The 17,669-nt window shown below is 41.7% G+C and overlaps 1 protein-coding gene across 3 annotated transcripts; it reads left to right on the top strand.

Moving 5' to 3' along the window:
- Positions 1 to 1,836: 1,836 nt before the first annotated feature.
- On the top strand, positions 1,837 to 17,542 carry plod1a (procollagen-lysine, 2-oxoglutarate 5-dioxygenase 1a). 3 transcript variants are annotated; one of them, XM_065020663.1, is made up of 20 exons: positions 1,837 to 2,031; positions 2,860 to 2,951; positions 3,137 to 3,267; positions 3,831 to 3,994; positions 4,803 to 4,915; positions 5,115 to 5,178; positions 6,998 to 7,095; positions 7,279 to 7,380; positions 8,269 to 8,400; positions 9,481 to 9,602; positions 9,858 to 9,962; positions 10,158 to 10,283; positions 10,556 to 10,697; positions 11,613 to 11,726; positions 13,481 to 13,546; positions 13,988 to 14,092; positions 14,210 to 14,356; positions 15,062 to 15,187; positions 15,483 to 15,608; positions 16,570 to 17,542. In XM_065020663.1, the coding sequence occupies exons 1-20, from the start codon at positions 1,938 to 1,940 to the stop codon at positions 16,723 to 16,725; spliced, it is 2,325 nt and encodes a 774-aa protein (XP_064876735.1). In that variant the 5' UTR covers positions 1,837 to 1,937; the 3' UTR covers positions 16,726 to 17,542. The 3 variants fall into 3 exon arrangements, with proteins under 3 accessions (XP_064876735.1, XP_029520131.1, XP_029520129.1); XM_029664271.2 differs by lacking the exon at positions 15,062 to 15,187; XM_029664269.2 differs by lacking the exon at positions 15,483 to 15,608 and having other exon boundaries at positions 1,838 to 2,031.
- Positions 17,543 to 17,669: the final 127 nt, after the last annotated feature.

Genomic DNA, 17,669 nt, shown 5'->3' with positions numbered 1-17,669 from the left:
ACTTGTTGTTGATTCTTCACAAAAATAGAGTTTTATATCTTTATGTTTGAAGCCTGAAATGTGGCAAAAGGTCGCAAAGTTCAAGGGGGCCGAAAACTTTCGCAAGGCACTGTATATACTGTACTCTATACCATCTACTGCATCTTGCCATCTTGATATAATTTATCACTAGCCCCTTTAAACAATGCCACTTTTATATGTTTACATACCCTACATTACACATCTCATATGTATATACTGTACTCTATACCATCCACCGCATCTTGCCTATGCCGTTCTATACCATCACTCATTCATATATTTGTTTATGTACATATTCTTATTCATTCCTTTACACTTGTGTGTATAAGGTAGTTGTTGTGAAATTGTTAGGTTAGATTACTCGTTGGATATTACTGCATTGTCGGAACTAGAAGCACAAGCATTTTGCTACACTCGCATTAACATCTGCTAGCCATGTGTATGTGACAAATAAAATGTTATTTGAAAATATCAAAACAAACTCTGAACCAATGACATTAATTTGGGGACAGGTCGAAAAGCATTAAACATGTATGGCAATTTAGCTAGTTAGCTTTCACTTGCTAGTTAATTTGTCCTATTTAGCTAGCTTGCTGTTGCTATCTAATTTGTCCTGGGATATCAACATTGAGTTATTTTATCTGAAATGCACAAGGTCCTCTACTCCGACAATTAATCCACACATAAAACGGCCAACCGAATCGTTTCTAGTCATCTCTACTCCTTCCAGGCTTTTTCATCTTTGAACTTATATGGTGATCGGCATCTAAACTTTCATAGTATTACCAAGACTTCCGGCAAAACAGTTTGTCTTTCAATCACCCACGGTGGGTATAACCAATGAGGAGATGGCACGTGGGTACCTGCTTCTATAAACCAATGAGGAGATGGGAGAGGCAGGACTTTCAGCACGATCTGTGTTAGAAATAGAAAGGAGTTCTGTCTCGTTGGCGCGCGAGAGCAGTGTGTGTGCAATAATTGAATAACATGGATTTCTACATTTATTTTGCGACGCTCGCGCACTCACGAGTCCGTTCTGGTCAGCATGTCAGGTTACCACTTCATATTTTCAAGCAGGTGGTGGCTGCATCATGTTATGGACTGATCTTCATGTCATCAGCAAGATAGTATTTTGGGGGGAATAAAAATTTACGGAATAAGGCTAAACACTGGCAAAATCCTAGAGCAAATCTTGGTTCAGTCTGCTTTCCAAAATATATTGGGAGGAAAATGTACATTTCAGCAGGACAATAAGCTAAAAGTCAAGGCCAAATATACACTGGAGTTGCATCTCAAGATGACATTGTATGTTCCTGAGTGGCCTGGTTAGTTTAGACTTAAATCGGCTTTAAAATCTATGGCAAGACATGAAAATGGTTGTCTAGCAATGTTCTATAACCAACTTGACAGAGTTTGAAAAATACAAAAAAGTGCCAATATTGTACAATCCAGGTGTCCAAAGCTCTTAGTGACTTGCCCCTACAGACTCGCCGCTGTAAGGGCTGCCAAAGATGATTCTTAACATTTATTATTGACTCGGGGTTGAATACTTATCTCATCAAGATAGTGTTTTATTTTTACAGAATATTTTGAGTAGATATTTTTGCTTAGCCTATTTCTTTTATTTTCATATTTGCCTGTGCCTGGTCGGCGGAGGTCTCACTTTAAAGACTAATGGTGCAGTAAAAATCGTGCACTTGATGCAGCTGTTCTGGCCTACCGGGTCAACTAAAAACCTAATCAAGCTTCTCCAAAGTGGGCTTATTTTACTGGGTTGGGCGGGTTTTTGTGTCTGATTGGTCTACTAAGTGTCAATCAAATCTGGAAACACTTTAAGTACACAACTGTTTGACTAAAATCATATGGTATCGCCAAGGAAGTGTTAGGCTGAGGATTGGTGAAGATTTAACCCGAAAATGAGAGCTTTTTCCTTATTAATATTGGCCTGGATGTCCTTGCTTGTGGTTTTACCAGTGATACGTTGTAAAGAACAGCGAGAACTATCCGAAGGTAGGACAGCTCAAATAGCAACTCAACTTGCATTCCAACGTTTTAAATGTTGCTGAGTATTTTGCAATCTCGCTAGATATAAAGATGGAGTCATGGAAGTCGCTATTCAAACGTTATTACATTGTAATTTGCATGTAACTCTCTCGGACTGATAAAAAGCAATTGCATTGCAGATACAAAGTTCCACCGGGTGTTCTCGAGAGTTCCATGCCGCTGACGTGGACTGGATCGTGTCTGATTTAATTTTATACTTGTGCCTAATGTTCTATTGAAAACAAATACATGTCAAGAAAGATGCAATATAGGCCTACAATGCTTGATAGCATATTATGGATTTCATCAGGGGTTGAAGTATGTTATGCGCAAGTGGCAGAGATCAGTTAACATTAGGTGACTTACTTTTAGCCTAGTTTAATATTTTTTTTCTTGTAGGAATTTTTAGCTACTGTACACATACTAATGTTGATTTCTACTTCAGTTTAGCATAATGTTTACTGAGCTATAAATCAACATTGCATGTGTGCTGGAAATATTTTCTTTATTGATAGAGATTGATGGAAAGTATCACTTCACAGTTTTAAGAAAACACTCATTAAACATACACTAATGACATACAGCATGCTATCATAAGAGAGAAGGGGAACATTTCAATGGTCAAGTAGACACATCTATACATTCTCAGAGACCACCTCTGGATATATTATCCAATTGAGCATGGTTGGTACAGACTGTTTACTTCAAGTTTTATGTGATTTTACACTGCACACACACTACACGGGCCAATTCTCGCATCAATTACATACTTCCATTGTTTTACATTTCTTTCAGGCAACCTTTTAGTTGTGACTGTTGCGACCAAAGAGACAGATGGCTTCAGGCGTTTCATGCGGTCTGCCCGACACTTTAACTACACTATCAAGGTATGGAAAGTTCTGACAAGATAAAACTGATCCAACATTTGTGTCCAGACAATGACTGGCAACCATTCACTCTCTCCCTCTGGAAAAGATCAATACCTTTGTGAGGAAACAAGCCTTTTAGAAGAAGGCATATATCTTTTTGTTGTGGAGAATGTGTTTTGCAGTTGTTCTCTTTGGGTTTGAAGGTGCTTGGCAGAGGGGAGCCATGGAAAGGTGGGGACTATATGACCGAGCCAGGAGGGGGTCAGAAAGTGCGCCTTCTTAAAGCTGGTTTGCAGGAGATGGAGGAAGACAAGGTTGTCCTCTTCATTGACAGGTAGCCTTCAATCTGCCTTCACTCTTACCAGCATTATTGAATATATTATTGAATATATTCACACACAAAATTCAGTGTACATCAAAATTCAGCTTGCCCAACGACTGGTTCAGCACTGGTCTTACCCCACCAGACATGCCACCAGGAGTCTTTTCGCAGTCCCAAGGTCCAAAACAAATTCAAGAAAATGTACAGTATTATACAGAGCCATGATTGCATGGAACTTCCTTCCATCTCATATAGGGGAAGTGAACAGCAAACTTGGTTTCAAAAAACAAATAAAGCAACACCACATAGCCTCTTCCCCATGTGACCTACTTGTGTGTATGTACTGACATGTATGTGTAACTGATAGATGCACACACACACACACACACACTAAATGTTAATGTTTTTAAATGTATGTCAATTGTAAAGTATTTAGTCTGTAATGTCTTTTTCGTTATGTGTCACACCCCAGGAAGACTAGCTGTCGCCATTGGCGTCGGCTAATGGGGATCCTAATAAATCCCCCCCTGAACAATGAGGCTCATAAAGGTTCTCTTTTCTCTCACTCTGACCAGCTATGATGTTGTCTTCGCCTCCGGTCCCAAAGAGCTGCTGAAGAAGTTCCAGCAGACAAGACACAAGGTGGTCTTCTCTGCAGAGACCCTCATCTGGCCCGACAGACACTTGGAGGACAAGCACCCCCACTTCCGAGAGGGAAAGAGGTTCTTGGGCTCAGGGGGTATGTAAACACACGCCTCTTGATCACCTAGCAATGGAAGGCAGCCATTTTGTTAACTGTCAACAGCAAGTTGTTGTCAGTTAAACACTAATACTAACAAACACAGTTTTGCTTTTTAAACGTTGACATGCAACAGTCCAGTTAGAAGTTGACTCAGTCATTTTTATAGAAAGGAGGACATTGGGCCTAAGACATATGAACTAGGCATGAATTCACCTGACAGTTTATCCACTAAGGTTTGAGACTGTGAATGGCAGTTTTATAATCTTAATGTTTAAGTCAGCTGCTGAAAACAAGAGCGACCGAAGTCCAAACATGAATATGAAATCACATGAATTGGACCTCTATTACATTGACCATTTGTTTTTGAAATTCCGGTTCTACTGTTCAAACTGCTTTGTCTTTGTCATATCAAATCAACTTTTATTTGTCACATGTGCCGAATACAACTGGTGTAGAACGCACAAGCCCTTAACTAACAATGCAGTTTTAAGAAAAATAAGTGTTGAGTAAAAAATGTAAATAACAAATCATTAAAAAGCAGCAGTAAAATAACATTAGCGAGGCTATATACACTGAGTACCGCTACAGCGTCAATGTGCGGGGACACCGGTTAGTTGAGGTAATATGTACATGTAGGCAGAGTTAAAGTGACTATGCATAGATAATAAACAGAGGGTAGCAACAGTGTAAAAGAGAGGGGGGAGGACAATGCAAATAGTCTGGGTAGACATTTGATTAGCTGTTCAGGAGTCTTATGGCTTGGGGTAGAACCCGTATCGTTCACACGTTCTATCTTTGTCCCTAGGATTCATTGGCTATGTTCCTAACCTCAAAGAGATGGTTGCTGACTGGACAGGGGAGGACAGTGACAGTGATCAACTTTTCTTCACCAAGATTTATATCAACCCAGAGAAAAGAGTAGGAATCTACCTCTATACTGATCTTGTTATGGTTCTTTAAGTGGTCTCTCTCAGAACTACCTTAGCACTTTACTATCTATGCATTTCTTCTTGGTATGAGTACTGTATGTGTATTATACTGTAACATTATATCTATGCAGTATGTTTCCTCATGCTGTTTTTCTTTTCATAATAAGTGATATGTTTTTTCTCTCTAGAAATCCATCAATATAACACTGGACAACAGATGCCGAATGTTTCATAATCTTCATGGATCCCTTGGTGAGTTTTTAACAAATTACACATCTCTTTATCTCTTAGAGCATGTCTCGCCATTGTCTCCCACTTCACCTCTAGCCAGCAAGTATACACATGTACTTCAACATTTTCGAATGAAAAGGTCACTGCACCACTGAAAGCTACTGACATCAGCTTTTAAATTGTTGATCCTCCCCCCTCCTGGGACATCAAAACGGCTGTTTCAGTTTACACTTTTCCCCGTTCTGTAAAGAAATGCTTGGAGAAGAAAAGAGGAAAGTGCGACCTCCCTCTGGTTTCACTTCCTGACTGTGTTAGTCGTGATTGGCTGATTGAGGCTTTGATGAAGGTGTATGAGTGTGATGCAGGTTGTCATATCCTTAGGCTTTCTGGTTCAGCCGACAGACTGCTTTGAGCCTTTCTTCCCTCTCTTTTACTCTCTTTCTCTTCTCCTCTTCCCCGCCCTCTCTTTTTCCTGTATGCCGCTGGCTGAGGCTGAGCCTGCGTTAGGAATTTATGAGTTTGCTGTGAGAGAGGGATGTGTCTGAGCTCACGTAGACCAGAGAGGGAAGGGGGAGGGGTCGGGCACAGCTCCTCCATGCTTTTTCCAGATGCTCCCAAAGCACAGGGCTGGATGTGTATAAACTTTTTAAGCAGCTGCAGTTAGGTGGGCGTGCTGAGTAAACGCTACATCCTACCAACTCCACAGCAACGGCTTCCTGTTAATAGCTATAGACTTCCCTATAATAGTCAGCTTCTTGAGAGGGACAGGAAGATCATGCTTGTTTGTGTTCATGTCTTGAAACCTACTTGAGGTGAAAAGGAGAGAGCTGAAATTGTCACAGCATCGTTGTAGAACCCAGCTTCCCAGAGAGAGACATGCAATCATTCGCAAACTGTAGTGAGTGGTGACGTCTCTGGTGGTTTGCCGGTTTCAACTGCAACGCCTCACAGTTGCTACATGTTTTTTTGGTGCAGGTCAGCTTTGGAAAAGTGTTTTATTTTTAACCTTAATTTACACAGGTAAATTACATTGAGACCTAGGCATTGTTTATAAGTGAGCCCTGAACACATTAAATACAGAGTTTGTTAGTTTTGTAACAAAATCTGTTGAATTACTGTGTAATGAAATCCATCTCCAATACATGATGTCCTGAGTGTATTGTATGTTTCAGTACTGTGGATTGATTAGCCACTGAGTGGCATGCTTCAAGTCTCTCTTGGAAGACACGTGGCCGGCCAACAATTGGCAGGCTTTACTGACTTTATTGTCCCCATGGGGAAAATTGGTTGCAGTGGCATGTACACGTTTATTTTTTTAAAATTTCACCTTTATTTAACCAGGTAGGCCAGTTGAGAACAAGTTCTCATTTACAACTGCGACCTGGCCAAGATACAGCAAAGCAGTGTGACAAAAACAACACAGAGTTACACATGGGATAAACAAACATACAGTCAATAACACAATATAAAAATCTATGTACAGTGTGTGCAAATGTAGTAAGATTAGGGAGGTAAGGTAATAAATAGGCCATAGTGGCGAAGTAATTACAATTTAGCATTAACACTGGAGTGATAGATGTGCAGATGATGATGTGCAAGTAGAGTTACTGGGGTGCAAAAGAGCAAAATAAAAAATAACAATATGGGGATGAGGTAGTTGGGTGGGCTATTTACAGATGGGCTGTGTACAGGTACAGTGATCGGTAAGCTGCTCTGACGGCTGATGCTTAAAGTTAGAGAGGGAGATATAAGTCTCCAGCTTCAGTGATTTTTGCAATTCGTTCCAGTCATTTTGTCGCAGGACTGGTACTGATGTTACGGTTTGTGTGTTTGCGCCTAGATGAGGTGGTGTTGAAGTTTGAGGACGGGCAAGTGCGGGCCAGAAATGTGTTGTATGATACATTACCCGTCGTTATTCATGGCAACGGGCCCACCAAGGTAACCTTCCAACTTTTGACCCTTTGACCCCTATTGACCATTGTAATTCTATTGACCATTGAAATTCAGACACAATAAATAGAATGTAAATGTAAGACCAGAAAAATCATCCAAATATTTGGAAAAAGGTAGATAAACAGTATCAGGAAGTGGTAAAAATAAAATAAATGTTTCTTGTTTAAGCTCCAGATCAACTACTTGAGCAACTACATCCCCACAGTGTGGACGTTTGAGACGGGATGCAGTGTGTGTCTTGAGGACCTGCGGCCACTCTCAGGACTCAAGGTGGGTTGCCTGTCTGTTTATGTGAAGTATTCTGGTAATACACTCTTAGGGCGTATTCTCATTGAAGAGAGTTGTAGCAGAGGTATCGTGATGAAATTTCAATTGACCTAATATGTACATACACTTTTCAATTGACATGAGCAACGGAATTTCACGTGCCTATAGAAGGTTCGGTGGATTGGCGATGGACATTCTTGCTTCGCAGCTTAAATTTACCGTAAATATCCCAGTATAGCCACCAGCCAGTAAGCATCCTTTTAACAAATTATTCAACTATGCAAGCAACTTCATCTTAACCAACTTTTCATCTTAAGCATATTACACTATCTTGTATAATGCAACAATTCACAACCGTGTGCAGAGTATTAAAGGGTTTATTTTCTTATCCGTACACTCATTATATTTCAGGTAAAAAAAAAAGTCTTAAATATAAGGAACACATTTCAGCTGTTTCAAAAGCATTGCTCTGCCATTTCGATATTTACTGTAGGAGCATTTCGCTTGAAGAGACCATTCTGTTTACTGTTGACTGCTCAGATAGCCTGCAACCTCCGTAGGAGAAGTGACAAGTTTACATTCCACTAAAAGGTCTAGCCGAGGTTATTTTCTCTAAACCTCTAATGTAGCTCTCGTAGTGAGAATACACTCTTACGATGAATTGTAATACAACTGCGTCGGAAACAACACGCACGGCCGACACGCAATGTATACCGGTGCGATTAATGGTCACCTGTGGTGTGTGCCAATGGAGCGTGATTGCAAGTTGGGTGACAAGATTCTCTGGGGGGGATTGGATGAAAAGGCATTTGATTTTTATATGCAAGGTTTTCAAGTCGACTGCAATGTACATGACAATGTCATTACATGATTATTTTTAATACCGTACAGGAGAGCGAATACCCACTGGTGGTTATTGGAATCTTCATTCAGCAGCCCACCCCCTTTGTCAGTGTGTTCTTTGAGACCTTGCTCAAACTGGAATACCCAAAGAACCGACTCAAACTCTTCATCTACAACCAGGTGAGAGAAACATATTTTATTACATAGTACCATCCATCTAACATTTAAAGGGATACTTTGGGGGTTTTGTCAATGAGGCCTTTTATCTACTTCCCCAGAGTCAGGTGAACCCATGGATACCATTTTGATGTCTCTGCATCCAGTATACAGGTAGTTTATTGATTGTTAGCGCAGCTAGCTGTTACCATAGACTTCTAGTCATGGCGCTATCGCTACTTACCAACTTCCTTCAAACTGCACGCAGAGAAATACAAATTGTATCCACGAGTTCATCAGGCTCTGGGGAAGTAGATCATTGTAAGTAGATGCAAGTATCCCTTTAATAAATGTGTATAATTAAATATTTTCCCTTTTGATTTGAGTAACCGTTTGGTCTTGTATGAATGGAACACCGTGTTAGTTACACCCAGTAACCTCTTGTGCATTTCTCCCTCCGAATTGTTGCCAATCCACACATGTGCTCACATGCCTCTGTGGATAGTACAACAATGACGAGGAATGTGTCGGATCTGTGCAAGTACCAGTCAAGGGTCAACCGACTTAACTTCAGGGTCCGTGCATGAGATATGTTGACATGAATCAAAGTCGTATTACAACACTTGAAATTTGTTGTTAAAAGTTGATGCTTTCATAAGTTCTAGTCTGCCAGAATTGAAGTAGAGAGGAGATTCAGCAACTCTTAGTGGACAATAGAAGTTTGGGAAAACCCTGAAGAAGGCCGAAAGCTGGAACGCGCTGGTTTTCCTTTCATTAAAAAAAAAAAAACGTTTCTATTCACTTCTAATTTCCATCAAGAGTTGCTGAATCTCTACTTCAGTTTTGCTCCTCAATTCATACACCTTGGTTGGAGAGCGAGGTAGCCATATTTATCAAGAATTGATATGACAGAATTCATTGAACAGATTACCATATCCCACATTGTAGCTCAATGGCTTTGTTTAATATCAACCTCAAGCATCTGGTGGGCTGTAATGCTCTCATTGTAACTCTTTATTTTTCCTATGTGTGAATGTGACCAAGACTGTTACAGAAGCACAACAACTCTTGTCTTTGCTACTGTCCCACAATGTCCTCTTACAGGAGCAGCACCACGAGGTAGCGGTCAGCTCTTTCCTGAAGGACCATGGGAAAGAGTACCAGGATGTAAAGGTCATCGGGCCTGAGGAGAACATGGACAGGGTGGCTTCCCGCAACCTCGGCCTGTGAGTTCACCTTGGCTTTCTCTCTCACACTAGCTTTGGATGTGCACATACAACCTAGCTTGACATTATTCCCATGTTTTTCAAATATGTTCAGCATGTGACATGGGGTAGTTTACTGATTAGGGCCGCTGCCTTCAGCGCATACATGCACTGTATCAATCTGGGTTCGAATCCCCAATGAAGAAAAAAAAATGTTAGGTTTGGGACTGCCCCATAAATGTGTGTTTACTATGTTTCCTATTTTTTGGTTCCCAGTGATATGTGTCGACAGGACAAGGACTGTGAGTATTTCTTCAGCATGGATATCGAAGTGGTTCTGAAGAACAAGGACACCCTAAAGATTCTCATCGAGCAAAATGAGTAAGCGGCAATAAAAATGAGCCTGTCGATTATGCCTGACCAGATTCCCGATCTCTGATGACGCATGCAATAACTGCTCTCCTAAAAATACTGGACACACACACACACACACACATGTGTATTTGGGTGGATACACTTTCAAAGCTCAGCTGGTTTTCAGTGGGACGTGATTAATCATCCCATGTCACCCTTCAGGCCTATAATTGCACCCATGATAACCCGAGAAGGCCGCCTGTGGACCAACTTCTGGGGAGCACTCAGTGCTGATGGTTACTACGCTAGGTCGGAGGACTATGTGGACATTGTGCAAGGACGCAGAGTGTAAGTCACACACACATTATTTCCCATAACTGATTATACCAATATGGTCATTATGGAACAATGTTATTTTATAGAGAGCTGAGGTCTGATGGGTTTTTGTTATGACTCTCCCCGGGGGGCAGAAATGCTTGTTTCCTGCTGTAGGATCATATTTTGCTAAACTCGGCAACACTACTACAGCTTCCATGCCAGTATCATAGTCTTGTTTTAGAGAGCGCTTCCAGCACAATGTATGGGAAGCCTGTTCTAAATATAGTTTATTGTCACTACAGTGGTGTGTGGAATGTCCCCTACCTGACCAAGGTGTACCTGGTGAAGGCCAGCCTCCTTCACGAGGAGCTCTCCAACAACGACCTCTTCAGCTCGGGCACTCTGGACCTCGACATGGCCTTCTGTCACAACGCCAGAAACAAAGTCAGTGTTGGAAAGCTATGGACAAATTCTCCATTTCATTTTGGGCATAAAATAATGCATGACAGGCCTCCAAGTGGCGCAGTGGTCTAAGGCACTGCATCGCAGTGCTAGCTGTGCCGCTAGAGATTCTGGGTTCGAATCCAGGTTCTGTGGCAGCCAGCCGCGACTGGGAGACCCATGGGGCGGCACACAATTGGCCCAGCGTCGTCCGGGTTAGGGGAGGGTTTGGCCAGCAGGGATGTCCTTGTCCCATCGCGCACTAGCGACTCCTGTGGTGGGCCGGGCGCAGTGCACGCTGACACTGTGTTTCCTCCTACACATTGGTGCGGCTGGCATCCAGGTTAAGTGGGAATTGTGTCAAGAAGCAGTGCGGCTTGGTTGGGTTTCAGAGGACGCACGGCTCTCGACCTTCTCCTCACCCGAGTCCATACGGGAGTTGCAGCGATGAGACAAGACTGTAACTACCAATTGGATACCACGAAATTGGGCAGAAAAAGGGGTAAAATATAAAATTAAACAAAAAATGTAAGAATACTTTACTGTCCATTACCTTGCAGAGAACTTAAATGTGTCTTTATGCTCACAACATAAAGCAATGGGTCAGCAGCACCCTTTGGAAAAATTTGAGGAATTAAGTGCCTTGCTCAAGGGGGCACCGGCAGGCAATGGCATGTAGGATTCCATCGTAATTTATTCTGAAGTCTCGTCTTGCTCTCAGTCCTTCACTGTCCAGTATTAGTCACGGGTGCTTAGGTTTCAAAAGATTACAAAACTCTGATTAGAAGTGAGACACCCAAACAGCGTCGAACCCGTAGAAGTCCCAAAACTTAGGCCAGGTAGCAAATATTTTAAAATTATAGCTTCAAACTAAATGATTTAAAAAAAGTTTTAACGCCCTTTGCTTCAATTTCTCAGGGAGTCTTCATGTATGTTACGAATATGCACACCTTTGGGCGGATGCTGTCGACAGAAAACTACCAGATGAGCCATCTCCACAACGATTTGTGGCAGATCTTTGAAAACCCTAAGGTGAGAATTGGGTTGTCAAGTAGTCATTGGGGGGAAAAAAAATAAAGGCTCCCCTTGACTCAATTCAGGCCTAGACAGCATCATATACCTCACAACTTTGAATTAGTTTGAAGACTAATTGCAGCACTTCAGCTGAAGAAGGGCTTATTGCATGTCATTACATGCAAGTGTGTGTATTTTCTGCAGTGCTTTGCAACAGTAAGAATGCCATTGTCTTATATAAATCTGCTTATGTAGACACTTTGTATCTGTTCATGTGTTAACTTGTCTAATCACAATAAATATAGTAATGCATCTCTACACTGAGTATACCAAACATTAGGAGCACCTTCCTAATATTTAGTTGCACCCCCTTTTGCCCTCAGAACAGCTCCAATTCGTTGAGGCATGGGCTCTACAAGGTGTCGAAAGCGTTCCACAGGGATGCTGGCCCATGCTGACTCCAGTCTGATCGCCTTGAGATAGAAGCTGTTTTTCAGTCTCGGTCCCAGCTTTGATGCACCTGTACTGACCTCGCCTTCTGGATGATAGTGGGGTGAACAGGCCGTGGCTCGCGTGGTTGATGTCCTTAATGATCTTTTTGGCCTTCCTGTAACATCGGGTGCTGTAGGTGTCCTGGAGGGCAGGTAGTTTGCCCCCAGTGATGCATTGGGCAGACCTCACTACCTTCTGGAGAGCACTGCGGTTGCGGGCGGTGTAGTTGCCGTACATGGCAGTGATACAGCCCGACAGGATGCTCTCAATTGTGCATCTGTAAAAGTTTGAGGGTTTTAGGGGCCAAGCCAACCTTTCTTCACCACACTGTCTGTGTGGGTGGACCATTTCAGATCATCAGTGATGTGTACGCCGAGGAACTCCACACTTTCCACCTTCTCCACTGCGGTCCCATCAATGTGGATAGGGGGTACTTCTTCTGCTGTTTCCTGAAGTCCACGATCGGCTCCTTTGTTTTGTTGACATTGAGTAAGAGGTTATTTTCCTGACACCACACTTCGAGGGGCCTCACCTCCTCCCTGTAGGCTGTCTCGTCATTGTTGGTAATCAAGCCTACCACTGTAGTGTCGTCTGCAAACTTGATGATTGAGTAGGAGATGTGTGTGGCCTGCAGTTGTGGGTGAACAGGGAGTACAGGGGGGGGTGAGCACGCAACCTTGTGGGGCCCCAGTGTTGAGGACCAGCGTAGTGGAGATGTTTCCTACCTTCACCACTTGGGGGGCGACCCATCAGGAAGTCCAGGACCCAGTTGCACAGGGCGGGGTTCAGACCCATGGACCTGAGCTTAATGATGAGCTTGGAGGGTACTATGGTGTTGAATGCTGGGATAGGGTGAGATTGAATATGTCTGTAAACATTCCAGCCAGCTGGTCTGCACATGCTCTGATGACGTGGCTAGGGATGCCGTCTGGGCCGGATTAACACGCTTAAATGTCTTACTCACGTCGGCCACGGAGGAGAGCCCACAGTCCTTGCTAGCTGGCTGCGTTGGCACTGTGTTATCCTCAAAGAGGGCGAAGAAGATGTTTAGCTTGTCCAGAAGCAAGACGTCTGTGTTTTGCCTGTTTGATTGCCTTACGGAGGGAATAACTACACTATTGGTATTCTGCTATATTCCCAGTCACCTTGCCATGGTTAAATGCGGTGGTTCGCGCTTTCAGTTTAGCTTTCACCTGGTTTCAGCTGGTGAGTCCGTGTCATGGAAAGAGCAGGTGTTCTAATGTTTTGTACACTCACTGTATATTCTTCATTTTCCTCAGGATTGGGAGGAGCGTTACATCCATGAGAACTACACAAAGATAATGAGAGACAAACTGATTGAAACAGTGAGTACTTGTTTTTCTATCAAAGTATAATATTTCAATGCTCACTCAAGATCACTGACATTGCCTATTGCTCTATATAAAATGATGATAATGGCTAATAAAGGTGACAACCGAAGTTTCTTAATATATAATAATATATACCATGTAGCAGACCCTTTTATCCTAAGCGACTTACAAATCATGTGTGCATACATTTTACGTACGGGTGGCCTCGGAAATCTAACGCACTATTTCAAGCGTCATGCTCTACCAACTTAGCTACAGAAGACTATTTCCTGGTGGTCAAAGTCCAGTTGGCTACAAATGAAGACCACAAACTGCATGCTCAAAATATTTATAGAATTGACTGTTTATGGAGAGAGTAGAAATTCCATGCCTATCTACTACTCTTTGAAAATGCAAGGTCACTCAATTGTACATTTTTTTTTTGCTCCCTTCCAGCCTTGCCCTGATGTATACTGGTTCCCGCTATTCTCTGATATCGGATGTGACCACATTGTTCAAGAAATGGAAAACTTTGGACAGTGGTCAGGTGGCCGAAATACGGTATGTATTTATACTCCTAAACCAATGTAGCCTACAATTATTATCTTACCTAACAAACCTGTAAATGTAGTAACTTGAGCATTGTATCATGTTTTTATATGTTCTTATTTACTGAAGGACACAAGGATCCAGGGTGGCTATGAGAATGTCCCCACCATTGATATCCACATGACTCAAATCAATTATGAGAAAGAGTGGCAGAAGCTTCTGTTGGATTACATAGCCCCAATCACAGAGACAATGTATCCTGGATACTACACCAAGGTATGTTTAAAAAAACATCAACACACATTTGTACTCATTTTAGATGGATTTATGTGCAGCTCAACAGAAATTCATATTTTCATTACTCTACACATTTTTCATGGATTTTGAACTCCTGAATTATATCATTACAACGTGGAGAACAATAGAGAATGCATAAATGATCAGGAAAGTTTTATTTTACATTCCACTTTCAGCTGGGGGGTTGTTTGTGTGGTTATAATGGTACATCGTGGTTCTTGCTTTAGTAAGTCCCACAAAATGTAAATATTTCTGCAAATTTGTGCACCGTTCTGTTACCTATCGCCACCTTGTGGCCTGATATCCGTTGATTTAGCCAAGTAGAGTTATTTACATTACATTTAAGTCATTTAGCAGACGCTCTTATCCAGAGCGACTTACATCTAAATATGTTTAAATGCACACCTCTCCTGTTATTTTGATTAACTTTTGAATATTACTTTGTTCACAGGTTAACAATATTAATATTCTTATTTATGTTTTCAAAATGTAGAATTATACTGTATGCTGCAGGATTTACAGTAGAATAGTCTACATTTATACAATTCATCATTCATTTAATTCAAATGCAACAGACGTGTTTAATTATATTGCAAATATATATTTTGAATAGAATCTTATGTATAGAACAGGGTCCCTCTGTGCTACCATGTTGACCTTGACATGCGTCTCTTCTCTTATCAGTGTATCTCTTACCTCAACTTCGTAGTGAGGTACAAACCTGACGAGCAGCCCCTGCTCACCCCGCACCACGATGCATCTACTTTCACTATTAATGTAGCTCTCAACAGCAAAGAAATTGACTATGAGGTAAATGAGTATTAGGGGTCCAGTCCAGTAAGACACACTAAACTGGCAGGTAACCTAGACAAATACCCCTTAAGCCCTTGTTTGAGGACAGGATGCAGGTGTTTTGTCCTCTTTCCTGTCTCTTCTCTGGGAATGTATGCTGGAATCAGGGAGCTCTTTCTTTTTCTTAGCTGAGGTTTCAACCAGGAGGTCAAGGGGCATGCGGCCTGTCCCGGCAGCCCTCCCGGCTCGTTTGTGAATGCTGCATGACTCTTTGCATCACTCTGGTATTTTCTGTCTGTCTCTCTCTTTGCAGGCTCAGTTTGACTTGGCGTTTGTAGTTAGATATAAGCCAGACGAGCAGCCCTTTTTAAGGCCACACCATGACGCGTCCACATTTACTATAAATATTGCACTCAATCAAAAAGTGCTTGATTACCAGGTGAGTGTGTTTGTGTGATGATTTACACATTGACTTGGGGAGTTGGCCTCTAAAGACTGGGTTGGACCAACTTTGATATGTGAACACTTGTAGGGCTACCCCCATGGTAATATTTGTAACACTTATGGATGCGCCCTGATTTGTTATACCCTCAGGCACCTCTGTAATTAAAACCCTGCGCCCCACTATTATTAACATCTATTACAATTGGTTAGGATAACCCGACTACTGTATACGGTCATTTAGTGTGAAATTGGAACAGAAAGATCAGTGAAGTTGTGTGTTTTCCTGAAATGTTGCAATCAAGTTTGCCAATCAACTTATTTCAAGTAGGAATGCAAGTGTATGAATGTACAGTATGTCTTCTGAAATGTTCTAAGCATGCAGACCACTAGTTGCTTTGTATGTTTTCATCACTGTTTGTTTCTATGAATACAATTATCCCAGGGTGAGTTTCCCAGAAACATCAAGACCGTCTTTAGCACTAAGATACTCGTTCCTCCATTGCCCACCAATGGATTTAAGATGATCTTATTGCTAATTATGTTTCTGGGAAACTCACCCCAGATTGCTTTCATCAGAATCATTTTGGTGACTCATTCTTTCTCCTTTGCACGTAAAAAAACCCCAACCATCATTTGAAAGGCTTTTGAAGATGTGTTGTATTGCATCCGTGTCATTACCCTGCATCTTTCGAACTTGGACAAGAATAGGTGCATAATCTGGTTTGTTTTGAGAAGAAAGTGCTTTCCGCACAGTTACTGTTTCTCCACTGTTCACAATGTGTTATTTGCACATAGTTATGTACCTATGATGAAAGCCTTCAGTGTTCTCCTGTGCAGTATGACCTTGAGTCTTAGACAAGTTGACGTTTCTCTATGTATAGAATGTGAAGCATGTGTGAATCTCCTGGCTGGATATACCTTTCCTGACTTCATCTCTGTTTGCTTTCCCATTGAAGGGTGGGGGATGCAGGTTCATACGGTATAACTGCTCCGTCGAGGCACCCCGCAAAGGCTGGGCCCTCATGCACCCTGGACGGCTCACCCACTATCACGAGGGCCTGCGAACCACTGCAGGCACTCGATACATCGCAGTGTCATTTGTGGACCCCTGAGTGCCAATGGCAATGTGCTGCCATTTCCAGGTGTCAGCTGTTGTTTCTATGGTGCCTTTACTGAACGTTTGTTAATTCAGGAAAACTCCATTAGCCAAATCCAAGTGGGCGTTGCGGGAGACCTTTTCTCTTGAAACCCCTTTCATTTGAAACTTTTGTGAGACAAATGTACTGTTTTAGTATTATAATAACTTGTTTTGTTGAATCAAGACACTCCTACATACAGTATGAGGCAATAAGAATAACTTTATTTGTAAAGTGCCCTTCATTTCTAAATACACTCCTAATACAGTATGCAATGCACCATGGTCTTGGAGATTATTAAAACATCTGTCCTATTTATTATTTTGATATTTGTATAAAAGGAGTTTATTCCAAAGATTCCGTGTGGCTTTTCGAATGTGTAATATCTAAAGAACACAGCTCGTAACACATTCTCAGTCCCCTTGTCATTTTCATGTTGAAAACAAGTCCATGTTCAGCACCCAAACATTGTCGATGCAATGAATAGAGCCGACATGAGTCCTTATTCTACATGTCAGACAGGCATGTTTGTTCTACATTGCCTACTTTTATCAGAATGTTCCAAAACGTTGCATCCTGCTGAAAGCGCACCAGAACATATACTTGTATGTTTCTCTTAAATAACTACATTTTTTTAACATTCCATGACAAGTAATCATTGAGGACAAAGTTTGACTGAATTCATCTGATGCTGCCTGGGCATACTCTGAAGAATGTTGTAAACACTAGTAGAGATAGTTGTGAGAATTTATATTTTGGTCATTTGTCAATAAAACACTGAACCAAACTATGATTCCATTGTGCAACCAATCCTTTGAGTAGTTGGTACTGTATCAAAAGCCAAAACACCGTTTTTATTGTGGCCCTAACAAAGATAGAGGAATGAATGAATTACATAATAGACTGTTCAGTCAGAGGTT

The sequence above is a fragment of the Oncorhynchus nerka genome, linkage group LG7 (genome assembly GCF_034236695.1).
Source record: "Oncorhynchus nerka isolate Pitt River linkage group LG7, Oner_Uvic_2.0, whole genome shotgun sequence".
NCBI classification, from domain to species: Eukaryota; Metazoa; Chordata; class Actinopteri; order Salmoniformes; family Salmonidae; genus Oncorhynchus; species Oncorhynchus nerka.
Note: the sequence above shows the minus strand (reverse complement) of the source record. Positions and strands in the feature narration are given on the sequence as shown.